This window comes from Magnolia sinica, chromosome 4, assembly GCF_029962835.1.
Source record: "Magnolia sinica isolate HGM2019 chromosome 4, MsV1, whole genome shotgun sequence".
NCBI classification, from domain to species: Eukaryota; Viridiplantae; Streptophyta; class Magnoliopsida; order Magnoliales; family Magnoliaceae; genus Magnolia; species Magnolia sinica.
In genome coordinates, this window is record NC_080576.1 from 80,055,417 (window position 1) to 80,073,982 (window position 18,566).

The 18,566-nt window shown below is 39.9% G+C and overlaps 1 protein-coding gene across 2 annotated transcripts in view; it reads right to left on the reverse strand.

Moving 5' to 3' along the window:
• Nucleotides 1-17,085, reverse strand: part of LOC131243272 (transcription factor TGA4-like) — a 22,491-nt gene extending 5,406 nt beyond the window's left edge. Inside the window, exons 1-6 of one of the 2 annotated variants that reach the window (XM_058242496.1) lie at nucleotides 16,735-17,085; nucleotides 12,947-13,150; nucleotides 12,772-12,846; nucleotides 2,355-2,414; nucleotides 2,133-2,210; nucleotides 1,969-2,035 (exon numbers count right to left, since the gene is read on the reverse strand). In XM_058242496.1, the coding sequence (XP_058098479.1) occupies nucleotides 1,969-2,035; nucleotides 2,133-2,210; nucleotides 2,355-2,414; nucleotides 12,772-12,846; nucleotides 12,947-13,057 (391 nt within the window). In that variant the 5' untranslated portion in view covers nucleotides 13,058-13,150; nucleotides 16,735-17,085. Of the gene's footprint in view, nucleotides 1-1,968; nucleotides 2,036-2,132; nucleotides 2,211-2,354; nucleotides 2,415-12,771; nucleotides 12,847-12,946; nucleotides 13,151-13,276; nucleotides 13,298-16,734 lie in introns of those variants that run through there. The other variant, XM_058242497.1, reaches the window with a different exon arrangement.
• Nucleotides 17,086-18,566: the final 1,481 nt, after the last annotated feature.

An 18,566-nucleotide genomic window follows, 5' to 3' on the forward strand; every position in this document is an offset into this window, starting at 1 on the left:
TCATTCTGATCAAATGCAGCTGATGTCACCAAACAAGTAATTTGTAACATTGGTCATTCCCTTTACTTTACTATCATAATTGGTAAAACAAACAGGCCTTTAGAGAAGGTGAATAAACTAAAAGAGACATACCCAATCTAAAGAACCTCATAAAAATGTCACTTTGGCTGCTTCCAACGTACTCCTCCATTTCCATCATTAAGTATACTGTCTGGATAATTTGTAATCATTGCCCATTTCCTTTACTATCTTAATTGGTGAAACAAACAGGCCCTTAGAGAAGGTGAATAAACTGAAAGAGAAATACCCATCCTAACAAACTTCACAAAAATGTTACACTGGCTGCTTCCAATCTACTCCTCCATTTCCATCATTAAGTATATCGTCAGGATTACAACTTACAAAGCCATCTTCAAGTTAGTATCATCAGATTTTTTTTTTCCAAAAAAAAAAAAAACTTCTGGTTTCTTCTCAATAAAAGAATAAAGAAGTTCAGAATAACTGTTATGGATCCCTTCCCATCCATTTGGGAAAAGGTGAGAGCAAGAGAAGTGAAGACAGCATAAACTGGCTCAAGTTGTGGATTGGATAATTAGTATGGAGTCTGGAGCCAGGCACCACCTAACCAATCCATGCCTCATTTGCTTCTTAGATCCTCTTTTATCAGCTTCTAAAAACAACTGATATGAAACAAGAATATTTCTGGTGTGAATATCATACACCAATCAAAGAAAGACCAGATGTTAGCATTGAAACTTTGACAGATCATCAGTATAAATCATCATTGTAGCCTTGTCCCAACAAAAGACTTCCACAGATTCCAGAAATATAATTCAGCAAGGAAGTGATCAGTTTAAGGATATAAGAAGCATGCAAGCTGAGACTACTTCAAATGTTCCAAGAACTTCAATCTATCTTCTTTTGATACATTAATAATGCAGGGGCATTTTCACACCGGGCACGAGTGGGGTAGCCCGTGGGATGCGGGGACATACTCGGGGTGGGTGACCCATGTGATTTGGGGCCCATGGGGGAGGTCTCATGTTCGAGACTGCTCTCCACGGGTGATTAATGCGCATTTTACACCGGGCTCGAGTGGGGTAGCCCGTGGGATGCGGGGACACACTCAGGGTGGGCAGCCCATGTGATTTGGGGCCCACAAGGGTGGTTAATTGTCCTGCATCAAATTGGTATCAAAGCGGGAGGTCTCGTGTTCGAGACTCCTCACCGAGGGTGATTAATGCAGGGGCATTTTCAAACCAAGCTCAAGTGGGGTAACCCGTGGGATGCGGGGACATACTCGGGGTGGGTGACCCATGTGATTTGGGGCCCACGGGGGATGTCTCGTGTTCGAGACTCCTCACCGGGGGTGATTAATGCGCATTTCATACCGGGCTCGAGTGGGGTAGCCCGTGGGATGCGGGGACACACTTAGGGTGGGCGGCCCATATGATTTGAGGCCCCCGAAGGGGGTTCGGCCGAGGTCCTAACCCATGAGATGTGGGGCCTGGGCTATGAGATAAATGGATTAATTCGCCATACTCTAACAGTTCGAGCTTTTAGAGCAAGTGGTTAATTGTCCGGCATCAATTAATCAACTTGGAGACACTATAAGCCCAATGTAAAAACAACTAGCTTAAGGTTGTACAATTTTTAGTGAAGAGAAGTTACACCAGCATATACTTTAGTTTTATATAATATCAAATACCCAACAAGTTAAACCAAAATTCTGCCCTTCATTTTCTTGATCTTTTTCACAGCACATCGTTCCAGAACACCATGAGCTGGCAAGCAACTACCACATTGTAAAATACAATATTAACAGCCGGCAGAAGTATTTGGAGAGGTGTGAACTAAGAAGATTGAGCACATGACATCAAGACTAACATGTACACTAGTGCATCAAATAGTGCATTAGGCATATGATAATCCAGAACAAGATGAACACCAGTACATCAAACAACAGACCTGAGCTAACAGTTCCAGCTAATCCAAGGTGGCTGGAATCTCCTGAGTGTCCACCAATGTATACACCCTGCAGTGCATTCACCATTCCATTAGACATGGAGCTCAATCTCAAACAAACTGTTACATTGGTTTGAAATGTGAAACAATGATAGTACTCCATCCACCTGCTGTTTAGCTCGGTCAAGCTCCTGCTCTAATTGTGTCAGCTTTATACGACTTGACTCTAGTTGTTGAACATAGGCCTATAATATTGAACTTAGATCAGGTTAATTGGCTAAAAATAAAAAAGTTCATTTTACAAACCATCTTCTTTTTTTTCGTTAGCTTGTTAGTACACCATTTTACAAACCATCTATCTGTGAGTTTATTGTTGCCTATGGGATCACCTTTTTCCTTAAACGGCTCTTTCGGGCAGCCTCCCGATTTTGTGCAAGCCGTCTTGATACCTGTACAAAAATAAAGAATTCAGCGCCTTGAATTTGGCATATACACGGAGGCCCTGGAATCTGATTGCCATATAATTAGCAAACCATGATTTACAATACTCATATAAAGCACAAAAACACCACATACGCATCATGAATATATTGTGAATGTGGCTTGAAGTATCAGATACAATATGGTATGAGTATTTTACCTATTTTGAACTATCTGGATATGACAGACCAATATAACCATCCATGCTGGACATGCACAAGGCCACAAAATGTCGTTTGGTTTGTAAACAAGTAGAAAAAATATAAAAAGTTGATCACAACCACAACACATCACACATGCCAATGACAGGAACTTTTTTGGTCAAAAAGAAACTGCAATAGTGGGAAGCTATATCATATAAAAGACTACGGCTGCTTTGGAAAGTGCTCAAATGGATAATCCATCCAAATATTCACGAGGCTCAATTGCTGTTTGAAATTATAGAGAGTGCATCCCACATTGTGTTTAATGGACTTTCTTTGTAAATGGCCCAAATTGACGAGTGAGCTCGGTTCACCTAATAGAGGAAATAAGCACAATAGCCATTTGGGTGAGTGGCCAATTTGCTCAATGGGAACTTGGTAGTTTCGGTTTGCACCGAAATTAGCTCTTGGTGAAATGTACTCAACATAAAAGAAATGAGACCCGTTAGGAATTAACTTTATCAATACCAGTACATGATGATAACCATATGCAAGTGGTGTAGGACGGCATAATCTAACCCTAAATGAATGTAGTATTTAAAAGGGGTAGATTAATGCAAAAATGATTATGGTATTTAAAAGGGGTAGATTTATGCAAGCATTAACAATAAAAAATCAGCTTTATACATCATAAAACAAGAAAGAAATTTAGCAATGATCATGGCCATCCATCACAAACACATTGTATTGAACCTTAAAATTTGAATTTAGTCGGATCCGGCAAAAGATATGACTTTCATCTTACAATAGGTCTGTCTAACGATCCAAGTGGATTTTCTAATTCAGGAAATAAGAATTTTCTGGATTGAAAATTTTGGAAAATTTAGAAAAAATTGATGGTTCTTCAAATCTAAGGCCTTAAGTGACGAGATTTGAAGAATATCAAAATATGTAAATGTAGGGATGAAAATATTTCAAGATCTAATGATTTGGATTGAAAAGAAAAGGGATCGGTTCCTAGATCTAGAGAATTTAGAAGAAAAGAGGTTTAAAGAAGAGAATACCTTGAAAAAAGAAATAAGGAGAGAGAATGAGAAGATGGAAATCACTTCCCCAGGCCTCACGTCCTCTGCCAATCACTGGAAGTCGAAGACGGAATCGTCCGGTCTTTAAGAAGCAAAAGCTCTCTTTTCATAAACATAACATAGGATCCTCTTGAGGTTTAAGGCAAAACACTCTTATAAATTTATAATTACATTAAATGACCAAAATACTCATATTAAAAAAAGTTTTTTTTGAAAAAAAGCGCACAAAATTTTGCGCGCACTATCTCAAAACTTAAATAAATAAAATGCTCATAAAATAAATTCAAATCCAAGATGCCCGATGGGACCTGATGATAGCACAATGAAGGTGAGTCGTGACGATCCAACGGTCCGATCACACCATCATTGCAATCCAACGGTTCAAATATCTCCTTCAAGCAACTTACACATGTCACGACCACATGTATAAGGTCTTCAACCTCTAGAGACTTGACCTGTACCCATCATCTAGCCACATTGACACAGGTAATGCACGCCTCCTGTGTTGATATACTTTGAATGGTCTGATGTCCACATCAACTCCCCTTAGCTAAGAAGAGCTCGACTCCGACGAGATAAAACTCTTGTGCCTTTCTAAGAAATCTGCATCTAGCCTCTGCAACTCCGCTTCCATTAACCATGTACAGTCGGATGATGGTCTATTCTTCCACTTCGCCAAGTACCTCTAAAATTCACCATCTCGAGTGGAAAAAATTTGTTCATCCACAATTTCTTCTCTTTTCTCAGGTATAGTGGGCATAGGTGGTGTAGGTTAGGAAGAAAATTCAGAAATTGGCCAATGGTTTGGAACAAAAATAGGATCTATGGGATGACTTGAACAAGGTATTAGATCCTCCATATTGAATGTCACACTAATCCCCATGCGAGGTGGAAGATCTATCAAATATGCATTGGATCCAATCTTTTTCAGAATCTTAAATAATCCAGTACTGCGTACTTGTAACTTCTTAACGGTACCTTGTGGGAACCGTTCTGGCCTCATCCTAACCATTACATAATCACCCTCATTAAACTCTTAAATTTTATGATCTAAATCAGTTGAAATTTTGTATTGTTCATTACTAGCATTTATCCACCTCCTAATCTTTGCATGCAGCTCATAAATGTGATGGAAAAATGCATCGGCTGACTCTGAGGGCTTCTATGTGACTGACATAGGTAACAAATCTATGGGCGGTCTAGCTTGTAACCACTAACCATCTCGAATGGACTTATACCCATAGACCTATTAACTGAACTGTTATATGTAAACTCGGCAACACACAGGACTAAGATCCAAGTTTTAATGGGTTCACCCACTAAACATCGTAGTAGATTTCCGGGACTTCAATTCACAACCTCAATTTGGCCATCAGTTTGAGGATGGTAGTTAGACGAGAATTGGAGTCTCGTGCCCATCATGTGCCATAATGTCTTTCAAAAATAACTAATAAACCGGACATCCCTGTCAGATATTATGGTCTTAGGCAAACCATGTAATCGAACCACCCCTTAAAACAAAATCTTAGCTATGTTGGACGCAATTGAGGTTTTTGAACACAGGGAAAGTGAACAATTTTTGAGAAATGGTCCACGACCACAAAAATGGAATCGTGCTTTTTAATTGTCTTAGGAAGCCCAAGCACATAATCCATACTGATATCTTGCTACGGTGCAAGTAGCACTGGCAATGGCATGCACAATCCAGTATTCTGCTTCTTCTGTTTTCCCAATTGACATGTTCGACATTGCCCTAAAATTTTGGTTACGTCTCACTTTAGACTTGACCAATAAAATCTATCCTCCATTACGACGATGGTCTTATCTCAACCAAAATGGCCAGTTATACCTACAACATGAAGCTCCCAAACAAGGAAATCCTGGAGGGAAGTGCGGGGAATACAAAGTCGGTCTCCTTTGAAAAGGAAGTCATCTTTGAGCATGAACTCACCTGAACTATGCTGGTCACTTAAGAGTGACACATATGTTCCCCCAAAATCTTTGAGCACGAACTCACCCGAACTATGCTGGTCACTTAAGAGTGACACGTATGTTCCCCCAAAATCTAGACACATGGGATACTCGTCCTTCAATTGCTCAAACCTGACAACTTCTACACTCAAGGAGTTGAGCAATGTCACTCTCCTACTAAGGGCATTGGTTGGTTTGTTCTCGATCCTGACTTTATGTTTTAGGACAAACGAATATTCCTGAAGAAATACTACCCACTTGGCATGCCTTGGGTTGAGCTTCTTTTGAGAATTCAAATACATCAAAGCCTTGTGATCAGAAAACAGGAAAAATTCTTATGGTAAAAGATAATGACACCAATGACATAGCGACTGCATTACCACACAATTATTTGTCATAAGTGGAATACCTTTGTTTCGCCCCATTCAGTTTCTCACTGAAATAGGCAACTAGATGACCATCTTGGCTTAATACTCCTATACTTACGCCCGAAGCATCACGCGCTACTTCAAAGACTTTAGAAAAATCTTGAAGACGCATGACAGGAGCCTCTATCGTCTTGCCCTTAATATCTTTGAATGTTTTAGCTCCGGCCATAGACCATATGAGCTCCCCCTTTTTAATGTGACCAATAATGGGAGCCATAATAGTGCTAAATCCTCGAATGAACCAATGATAAAATGTGGCTAAGCCATGAAAGCTTCTCATATCATGTATGTTCCGTAGTTCAGGCCAATCAATTATGGTCTTGACTTTTTTTTTTGGATCTGCTCACATCCTTACAAATGACACTGTGTACCTTAAGAAGACAATCCTATTAGACATGAACAAACATTTCTTAAGGTTCGCACATAACCTCTCTGCTCTAAGGATACTATAGACCTGCCTCAACTTAAGTGGTCGAGATGCAACTCTTTAGTAGTACTATATATGAGTACGTCATCAAAATAAATCACTAAGAACTTCCCCATGAAGGGTCTCAAAACCTGGGTCATCACACGGATAAAAGTACTAGGTACATTAGTCAAGCCAAAGTACATGACCAACAACTCGTACAACCCATCGTCTTGAAGGTTGTCTTCCACTCATCTCCTAGGCGTATGCGTATATGGTAATACCCGCTCTTGAGGTATATCTTAGAAAAAATTGTGGACCTAGACATCATGTCTAACATATCTTCAAGCCTCGGTATTGGAAACTGATACTTGATCGTGATCTTATTAATGACCCTACTGTCCACACACATATGCCACGTACCATCTTTCTTAGGCATTAATAGTGCTGGTACGGCACACGGACTCATGCTCTCTCGGATGAAACCTTTTCACAGGAGCGCATCTACCTGCCTTTTCAACTCTGCATGCTCTGAAGGGTTCATCCTCTAATGAGGAAGGTTCGGTAAAGTAGACTCTGGGACGAGATCAAAGGCATGTTGGATGTTTCGCATAGGTGGAAACTCATCTGATAAATCCTCAAGGCATACATCACTGTACTCCTCTAGAACCAGGGTCACCTTAGGGGGTAACTCTACATGAACCTCGGTTGTAACTTCTCTAGCCATTAGGCCGTACACTATCGAATCATCCTCAATCTCTTTCTCAAACTTTTTTGCGTTTATGATATGTAGAGAATTCGGATTGGATCTCCTCTCTTCATTCCTTGACTTGCTCGTTTTCACATCCCTAGCCTTATCTGTGGGGCTCTTGAGTGACAACGGATTAATCTTACTTTTCTTGCCCTCATGCGTGATTGTACACACATTCAAGCGACCAAAAATCGTGACATCTCCATCGTATAACCACGGCCTCCCTAGAATGATGTGGCCTACATCCATAGGCAAAACATCACACCACAACATATTTTTGGACGGGGACTAAACACTAATGGGACACAGGCATAGAAGACGTCAACCCAAGAAACCTTGTAGGGTTGAGGGTGTGGGATGGGCTTCAAACCCAAACGAGTGATTGTGCTAGCTGAGACCACGTTGGTGCAACTACCATTATCCACGATGACTATGCAATTTTTGTCGCCACTCTTGATAAATGTGTAGAAAATTGTGCTTTTACGCCAATCATCTCTCCTTAGCTTGTGCTAAAGCACATCTAACTACGGCTAGTGTTGCAACCTCTGATTCTTCTTCTTCATAATCACTAGCACCTATCTCTAGGTGATATTCCTCAACTTCATAATCACCCATGCCATACGCATTTTCATTTGACTCGCCTATGACTAAGGCTTTTCCGCGAGTCTTTGTCGTGCACCAATATGCGAAATGACCCGCGCTTCCGCACTCATAACATCCCAAGTGACTACCACTGCTAGGCTTGGCACCAAGGACACCTTCGCCCATCCTTAGGCTTAGGCAATGCACTAGCATATGCCCTAGGCTGACTTCCAACGTTAGGTTTGGTTCCTTGAAAACCAGATCTAACATTAGAGTCTCGGGACTCGAAGCGTCTCGTGATAAGAGACTTTAGGTAATGCTCTAACTCCTGTACAACTTGGTATGCCTGATCAAGTCACCCACCACATGGGTCATAAGCTCGTGTTGCAAATCCATGCGAAAACACGCCTTGAAACGAGCCATCGTCACTAAAGGATCCTCCTGAATATCACACAACATCATGTACTCCTCAAATTTTACGATGTAATTTGCAACCGACATAGATCCTTGGCGTAATGCTTGAAACTGATCTGGGAGCTTTTGACGGTAAGAGAGAGGAATATATTTTTCCTTTAATATCTCCATCTCCACCCAATGCGCGACTGGGACACCTCCTTATCTCTCAATCCTACTACGCTCCGTATTTGTCCAAAACAAATTTAACTTGACCCACAAGCTTCATCTTTGCAAACCGCACTTGTCAGTTCTCATACATCTCATACTATTTGAAATAATGGTCCATGTTCGCTAACCAATCAAGGAATGCTTTTGGGTTGAGACGCCCATCAAAACTAGGAGCATCAACATCATAACGGTCTTGATACTCGATTGCAAGCTGCGGATTTCTCACCACTCCACGGCTAGGGTTGTACATCGAGCCAAGTCGAGTCGAGGTGGGCCAAGCTCGGCTCAACTCGTCCATGTTGTACTCGAGTTTGAGCTCGAGCACGATCTCAGCCTCGAGCTCAACATTGAAGCTTGGCTTGTTTGCGAAAGCTGTCGAGTCGAGTTCGAATCGAGCTAGTGGTTTGAGTTGAGTTGAGTTTACCTTGAGTCGACCTCGAGCTTGTTCATATGTTAATCCAGCCCTCAACCCAATGCAAACCCCAACCCGACTCAACCCAGCGCCCAACCCGACCCAACCCAGCGCCCCTACCTGACCCAAACCCTAACCCAACTCAATCCAGCGCCCAACCCAACTCAACCTATTGTTGTTGCTGCCCAACCTGACCCAACCCATCGACCATCATCACCCAACCTGACCTAATTAATCATATTTAAAAAATAATAATAATCTACAATCGTATATTCATTATATTAATATAAATAAATAAATAAAAAACATCAATCAAAATCACCTACCTTTGTGCTTTTTGGTGGCCGAATGGGCAGTGTGGGCTGCTCGAAGTCGTCGAGTCGGGATTGGGCGTGGCCGCAAGGGTTGGGTCGAAGACATCAGGACTTCAGGAGAGAGAGAGAGAGAGAGAGAGAGAGAGAGAGAGAGAGAGGGGGGGCAGAGACGGCGACCGGCGGGGTGCGGCCATGAGGGCTATGGCGTGCTAATTGCTGGGTAGGGTAAGAGTAAGGGAAAGAAAGAGAGGGAGAGAGAATGGGTCGGGTAAGGTTTTTATACTTTTCTACTTTTAACTTTTTTTTAAAAAAGTTTTATATATATATATATATATATATATATATATATATATATATATTACTCGAGCCGAGTTGAGCTCGAGTTTGAGTTCGAGTCAAGTCGAGTTGAAATGCACCATGGTCGAACTCGGCTCAAACTCAACTCGAGCTTTAGAAAAGAAGCTTGACTCGCCCCGAGTCAGCCTTTCAAGCCGAGTCAATCTGAGCTGACTCGAGCCGAGTCGAGCGAGCTTTTCAAGCTAGCTCGACTTGTGTACAACCCTATCCACGGCCTACCCCTCAGCCACGTGCTCCACGACCTCTACCATGATTTCCTACCCGTTCCTCGACTAGTCCCCCTACTTGAGAGTGTTCATCACCTCCAATGTCGGAGATTTCTCTTAGGGACATTTCTATCTGATCTATATAGGTATTCGTGTTCCTAGATTGCGCCTCAATGGTGGCCAAACGTTGGTTGATCGTGTTCATCATCTTAGTCAACTACTCCATGTTCAAGATCGGGTGTAGACCAAACCCTCTACCAGTCCGAGTGGGCATACACTACAAGACTCAACTTAGGTTTCCTAAAACACGACTATAGGAGACTGTTTTGACACAAGACTATGGACACTGATGATCCTAACCTTTAGAATGATGCAAATGTGAAAATTTTCAAATCTAGACTTTTAGTATGATGCAAATCTGAAAATTTTATATCTAGATCTATATGCTAAAAATAAAACTATAGACCCTTGATAACTCGATTTAAGACGACCCAATGCAAGAACCTAGGCTATGATACCAAAATTGGTGTAGGACGACCTAATCTAACCCTAAATGAATGTGGTATTTAAAAAGGGCAGATTTATGTAAAAATGAATGTGGTATTTAAAAGGGGTAGATTTATGTAAGCATTAACAATAAAAATTCAGCTTTATACAACATAACATAAAAAGGAAATAAGGAAAATTTAGCAATGATCATGTCCATCCATCACAAACATGTTGTATTGAACCTTAAAATCTGAATTTAATCGGATCCGGCGAAAGTTAGAACTTTCGTCTTGCAATAGGTCGATCTAACAATCCAAGTTGATTTTCTAATCCAAGAAATAGGAATTTTCTGGATTGGAAAATTTCAAAAATTCAGAAAATAAATAAATAAATAAAATGATGGTTCTTCAAATCTAAGGCCTTAGGTGACGGGATTTTTAAAAAATATCAAAATATGTAAATGTGGGGATAAAAATCTTCCAAGATCTAATGATTTTAATTGAAAAGAAAAGGGATCAGCTCCTAGATCTAGAGAATTTAGAAGAAAATGAAGAAAAAAGGTTTAAAGAAAAGAATACCTTGAGAAAAGAAAGAATGAGAGAGAATGAGAATATGGGAAATCACTTCCCTGTGCCTCACGCACTCTTCCAATCACTGGAAGTCAAAAACGAAATCGTCCAGTCTTAAAGAGGCAAAAGCTCTCTTTCTTTTCATAAACATAACATAGCATTGTCTTGCGGTTTAGGGTAAAACATCCCTATAAATTCGTAATTATATTAAATGACCAAAATACCGCTACTAAATTTTATTTTATTTTTAAAAAAAGAAATTCGCACAAAAAATTGTGTGCACACTGTCTCAAACTCAAATAAATAAAATGTTCATAAAATAAATTCAAATCCAAGATACACAATGGGCCCTGATGATAGCGCAATGAAGATAGGTCGTGACGATCCAACGGTCTAATCACACCATCATCGCAATCCAACGGTTCAAATATCTACTTTAAGCAATTTACACATGTCATTAACACGTGTAAGGTCTTCAACCTCTAAAGACCCGACCCATACTTGTTATCTTACGACAAGGGTAACGCACGCCTCCTGCGTTGATATACTTTGAATGGTCTGATGTCCATATCAGCAAGAGGTAAAACAAGTGCTTGTAACTTCCAGAAATAGACTTCTCCTTGCTCTGCTATTTATTTTCTCTTTAACATCATCATCTAAGCCTTATCCCAACTAAAATAGTATTTTAATTTTGCTAGCATATTATATGAAACCCTTGTTGAATAATATAACTTGCATCTACTGAGTAATGTACTGCTTATATCCCTATTCCCAGATGCTGACCACAAAAATTTCCTTGGCCTGCCCTTTATGAGTGCTCATGAACATCATCATCATCATAGTCTTCCCAACTATTTGGAGACATTTATGGGCACTTTGGAAAGAAACTTCCACTTAATATAACTGAATTTCATTGGGATAAATTGCTTTGGAGACTAGAGAAAGCTTGCCTAAAAGATAAATATTAGTAATCTGAAATAAATTTCTATGAGCCTGTTTTATATGGCTCATTAAACTTCAAAAGATCATCCGAGGAGAAAGACGGCCAGCAATCTCAAGATTGATCATGAGATCTTTCATCACGAACATGTAATGGTGAATAAAGACCATCTCTGATCATCTCACCAGCTAACAGGTATTCATCAAATGCTTTTAGTAATGCACAAATAAATCATGTTGCCATCTACTTCTTTTTTCTTAATTATTGTCATCTACTTATTAGACATTCAGTACACAACGGGTGGGTCATACCTATGCTCAAATCACACGAGTTTGACAAATCAAAAGGTTATAAAAGAAGATAATAAAGAAAATACCATACACAAACTAAATGGAAGAAGCATCCAAACAAACTATGGTCACTATTGCAAACAACATCCCCATAAAATAAAATAAAATAAAATAAAAAAACACCCAGCACCCTTAAGTTTCCTGATGAACATAAAATACACAATTATGCATAACCAAAAAAATAAGATGCTGATTGCCGAAATAATCCAACATGTTTGAATAATGACATTTTCATCCTGTAAAAAAAAACAAGGCTTACAAAGGTTCAAGAGGACACAGGCAGATTATGATGTAGCAAAATCGTGAAAGAATAGTGAGCAGAAATGTTCCAGAATCAAATTGAAAAAGGGGAAAGAAGAAATGAACAAACATGTCTGCATTCCATAGCCTACAAACCAGCTATTTAAGATAGGTTTGGCAGACACAGAACTGAATAAGCTTTTGTAACTTGTAAGAAGTTTCAGACAATGGTTGACCAACAAAGCTATTGACTCCACTCATTACTATTTAAATAAGTATGGCAGACTTAGAACTCAAAACAGTAAGCCTTCGTAAGAAGTTTCAGATAATGGTTAACCAACACACTATTGTTTCCACTCATTACTATATTCAAACAGACAAGCTTGGAAAAACATGCAATCCATTTTCATTTGAGAGAGAGAGTGACAAACTATCAATCAATGACTACAAAATGCATACCTTCTCATTAGGTTTGTTTGCTTCCTGATCAAATTTTTTAGATGGCCTCAGCATTCCATGAGAAGCATCTTCAGACTAGACAAGTATTACTAGATAAATGAGTTGAAGTGTACAAATCAGAGGAATACAGACCCAACTCCATATCACCAAGACAGCAAATGTAAAGAACTCGTACCCTATTGTCAAGCTTTGCATCAACCTCAACAATTGTGGATGCACCAGTATTGTCAGATTTGAAGGTTTCTCCCCACATGCTAATATGGTGATTTGGTTCATATATGCCCATCCTCCTTGGGATAGCAAACTGAGTTGAACGAAAGCTCAAGCTCTTCAGAACAAAAAAAGAACAGAACTTTTCCACATTGGCATCAGTGAACAACTGCAAATGTGACATGCAGAAAGGATTATAAGAGAGTGTGAGCATGATGGTAAAATAAGAGAAAATACTCCAGAGATTATGTGAATAATTTTTGTGCATTATTAGAAAATGTCACTGACAGCATACATTGCACTGAAAACCCCCTTGGAAGGGGCCCGCAGCGCGTCAGGTTGTTGCCGTAGCGAAAATGCCACTGACATCATACATTGCACTGAAAACCCCCTTGGAAGGGGCCTGCAGTGCGTCAGGTTGTTGCCAAAGCGTGCTAGCACACGCGCGGGAGCCAGCTGAAAAACGTAAGTGCCAACGCGCGTTTGTATATGGACACTTTTCAACCATGCTTCAAAACTATTGAGCGCGCTAGCGTGCAATGGCTTCAAAGCCAGTTGAAAAAGACTTCCCGAAAAAACTAGCTATATCCTATCTTGTTTAGCCTTTCATTCCCAGCCTTGAGTCATCCCTGTATTTTTCCATGTATGTGGATTCATTCCACTGAGGACTGTTAGATCCCAACCAAGTAAGTCTGGGTGCCCCTAAAGGGAACAAGAGGGATGGAGTGAGAGACAAGAGATAGGCCATAGTGAACAATAGGAGAATGGGACGAGGTAATGAACAATAGGAGAATGGGACGAGGAGTTGCGGAAGTCCTTGGCCTATAAAGCATAGGCGATAGTTTCCAAAAACATCAACTAACAGAAAAATGGATGCTGGAGCCAAAAGTTCTGTCCTCAGCAAGTCAAAGCATTCATAGGACCGCTATATAAACCACTACTAACTGAGAGAAAGCTAGTAGCACATAAGTCCCCAAAATTTCTACGAAATACAAGATGCTTATTGAATAATAAGAAACTAGCATTCACTTCTATGTAGGGCTGTCAATGGGCTGGGCTGGCACGTTGTAATTTCGGGCTTGGCCCAATTCGGGGCTGGGCTTGAGCTGAAACACTATGCCCAGGGGAAGGCCCCAGGCTTAAAGTTAAGCCCGTTTATTAATCAGGTTGGGCTCGGGCTATGTTTAAGAGCCTGCCAGCCTGGCTCGGCTTGTTTAAGGGTTCAAGGGCATTTTTGTCAATATCATGCATGATTGGGCACAACTACTGAGCAACAATGATCTTGAATAAAAGCGGGAGAAGGGGCTTGGGCTAGACTTGGACCCAGGCCATGCATAATCATCACACCAGGCTCAGGCCTGTTTGTTTTGGCCCGTCACAGGTCCGGTCCAGACTCAAGCCCGAGTTTTACTTTGCAGACCGGGCTCGGGCTATGTTTAAGAGCCTGTCAGCCTGGCTCGGCTCGTTTAAGGGTTCAAAGGCATTTTTGTCAATATCATGCATGATTGGGCACAACTACTGAACAACAATGATCTTGAATAAAAGTGGGTGAAGGGGCTTGGGCTAGACTTGGACCCAGGCCATGCATAATCATCACACCAGGCTCAGCCCTGTTTGTTTTGGCCTGTCACAGGTCCGGTCCAGACTCAAGCCTGAGTTTTACTTGGCAGACCGGGCTTGGACAGACCTCGGCCCAGCCTGTCGACAAGCCTACTTCTATGACCACAGATATCCAAAAAAAAAAAAAAACCTTTTTACATGCTGTTCTAGATGAAAACAGAGAATTAGACTCTTGTTTGTATTATGGACAGGCTAATAAAGGGGCTTCATTGATATTCCCCAATTTGGAGAGCTGCCTCAAACATAAGTGCTTGCAAATGCTCCTCATACATGGAAGGGAATAGGCATAGGGATGGAGTGATGGATGAGGGACTTGTCATAGTGAACAAGCGGAGGAGGCAGGACCATTACATACGCCGCTAGTAACTGAGAAAAAGCAAGCAGCAGAGGTGTCCCAATTTCTATGAAATACAAGATGCTTATTTCATGATAAGAATTTAAACTACACTCCCACAACTCTACATTTCCAAGCAATCTTTATACATTCTATTCTGGATGAAAGCACAGTAACTAAACTCTTGTTTTGTTTTAGTTTCTAGATGATGGCCTTTCTAAAAGGCTCCCGCACTTTTCCTTCTTTGATTGCATAGTTTTTTGTGTGTGTGTATGTGTGTGTGTGTGTGTGTGTGTGTGTGTGTGTGAGCACGTGCATGTGTTACACAAATTCCACGGTCACCCATTTCATTGAAATGGGTACTCTAAATTGGTCAGTAGGTAGACTCAGCCCTCTCATCGCACGTTTCCTCCTATATTACTTGACTCATGGCTAAAGGTGCCTCCATAATGACAGGGGGAAAGCATTCACTCAAAATGGCAGGTGCATGGAGAATTTTAATTGAAAATTTGCACATTAACAAAATGTATTTTCCATGCTAGTGGAATTTTTGGGGGAAAAAATCTACAATATTTCTGCCTGTCAAGACATCAATTGTAATTACGCAAAAAGATTGTGAAGTCTTTTTTTCTTCTTCTTCTTTTTTTTCTCTTTTTTTCTTTTTTTCTTTTTTACACACACCCCTCACATGGGCACTTGAACCCATGATCTCAGGGTTGAAACACACTCCGCCTACCACTGAGCCATGCGTTGAGACCCAGAGACTATGAAGTCAAGTCAAGAAAAGCTCAAGTTTAGACAAAAGTTGAGGGAGTCCTTAAAATCCACACTTACATGAGAAGTGCCAACACAATTCATGCAAAGAGAGATTGAAGAGGTGATTCATTATACATGTGCCAGTTAAGACTATAAAGTCTTTGATGTACATGTGTTGCAGTATACATGAGCGTGAGACTACACATAAATTCAATGGTCATCTAGTGCACCATATCCTTGAAGATGATGATGTATCTTTTCTGATTTAGTTTTACTTAATGAGTTATCTCTTGCAGCTTATTATCATTATAAATAAAAGATTCCAGAGTAGGAGAAAAATAGTTCTCCTCTTCTTTTCCCTATTTCTACAATGCCATGTGGCACACACTTGGACAGTCAGGTGGAGTGCACCGTGAAAATGCACTGACCTGAAATCAGTCCAGTCCGTTAGCTGGGCCACACATGTATGAGAAAAATAGACAGTTTGAAAAAGGAGATAAAAATTACCACAGGTCCAAGTACAACGTACTCATGCAGCCCACCTGATGAACGGACCCGGCTTTATCTTTATCTCTCTCTTTTTTTTTTTTAAATAAAATAAAATAAAAATTTCCCAAGGCATGTTTAAGTTGGGAACCCCAGCTGATGAGTGGCTAGGATCCTGCACACACATGCCGTGGAAGAACGTGTGGGAATTCCTCAGCATCTCTCTACTGAGATACTCAGAAACACAGATGAAACCAGCGGGATTGCACAGAGGTAGATACTGATGTAATCCTGATCATACTGAGAAGCACAGCGAAAATCCAAATGCATCATGAACGTTCCATCAGAAATTGAGATACCAAGTGCCAAAACGAGAAATCAAACTTCTGAAACTCAATCAGAAACGATTCAGTTTCTACATACTTCATCAGAAACTCGATTCCAGTCGCTCTCAGTCAAACTAAAATGAACAAAATGAACAGAAAAAACAGCATCGAAATACACAGTTCCACAGAAAATTTTCAGAAATTCAATAAAAAAAGAAAAGAAAAGGAAACCTTGAATTCCTTTGAATAACTCCCGCGCAAATATGAGCTCCCTCCACTCACAACCAAATTCCTGCAAGAATCACAGTCCGAGAAAACTCTAAAATCCCAGTCCTGCAAAACCCTAACACCTATAAAAACCCTAACCCCATTGCAGAGAATCCAACGACAGCTTCATAAAAAAAACAAAAAAGAAGTTTGCTCTCCCCCTTTTATCCTCTCTCTCACTCTCCCATAGTCAACGGTCGCATTTCCACTAATCTTCTCATTGAAAAATGCGCACTAGCTCCGCCGGACCACCCCTTTAACCTGCGCACCCTTTGCACCCCAAGGTTAACGTACGCTGATTGCGTAATGAGTGATGTATGCGCCATGCCGTCCCTCCCTTTTAAAATATCAATTTATGGCAAGAAATTGAAAAGCTTAATGGCCTGTTTGGCAGCGTGGATTTGGAACGCCCAGGATTTCAAATCATCTGTGTTTGGCACTGTGATTGTTAATCTACTTTAATCTAGAAGTAGCTGTGCATTGTATGTTTAAAGGGGTTTCAATTTAATTATTAAATCAACTTTAATATCTCTAATTAGTAACCTTTATAATTTTTGACACAATGGTTGTATTAAGCTCATTGAAATATATGTTTTGCCTGAAAATAAAATGATGAAATTCCAAGTCTCGGATGGGCCACAAGCATAAGATTATGTCTAAGTGACAAACCAACGATTTTTAACCGTTAATTTATATAGACAATGTTTAGACCATAGTGACCATCATATTAAAGTAATTATAATGATGCAATTGATAATCTAATTATTTTTTTGATATCATTAGTGGGCCATGTGCCCAATAGAATAATAATATGGTGATACACATGTTATACATGTAATTATTGAGACCATTTTAAGTGTAATCTAAGCTTTAACATGGATTTGAAACCCTCAACTTCTTTAATGTTGCCAAACGGTTAGGGAATTTGAAATTCCCCAAATCCATCGTGCCAAACAACCCCTAAGTGGACCATATCACAACAAACAAGTGAATTAAACACATACTATTGAAAATTTCTTGAGGCGCGCGTAAGTTTTGGATCAAGTTGATATTCATGCTTTCCCTTCATCATGTCTTTGGGTCCTGTGATCAGATTAGATAGCAAACAAACATCATTATACCCACTATTTCTTGTGATGCGGTCCACTTTTAGATATATTTTAATTTTAAGCTAATGCCTCGAATGAGCTTAGTAAACGGATGAATAGTAACAAAATACATATATTACAATGGGCTCCACAGGATTTAATCGAAGGAGAACTTGCCCTGGCTGCCATCCAACTGATTGGGCTGAGATTGCGTGTGATTTTTAAATCTCCTTATTTTATTACTTGGTTTTGCTAATGGATATCTTCTTATTTTATTACTTAGTTTTGTTAATGTTTAAACCTTTTGAATGCACCGACGTACCAATCATTAATCAGTACCGTTCATTCAATAGTACTATAACTCTTTTAATAGAGTCAATTTGTTACCGCCATTTATTATTTACAAGTCATAAGTCACGTGATTAGAAACATCAAACCAGATGCCACATTTAAATCACAAGCAATACAAAATTGAATTTATTAGATGGATGCTGCCAGATGATTATTGGACTTTTTGTTTTTCCTTTTAAGTTTAGACGTTTATTATTATTATTATTATTATTTTATTTTTTAAAAAAAATAAAAATAAAAATCAGATATGATAATTGTACTCAGATGTGATATTTGTATCATGGCTTGTCGCTAATTTCACTAAATGGACTGTTCAAATCAACCATAGGTCATATCATCCACGGGTTTAAAGCTTTG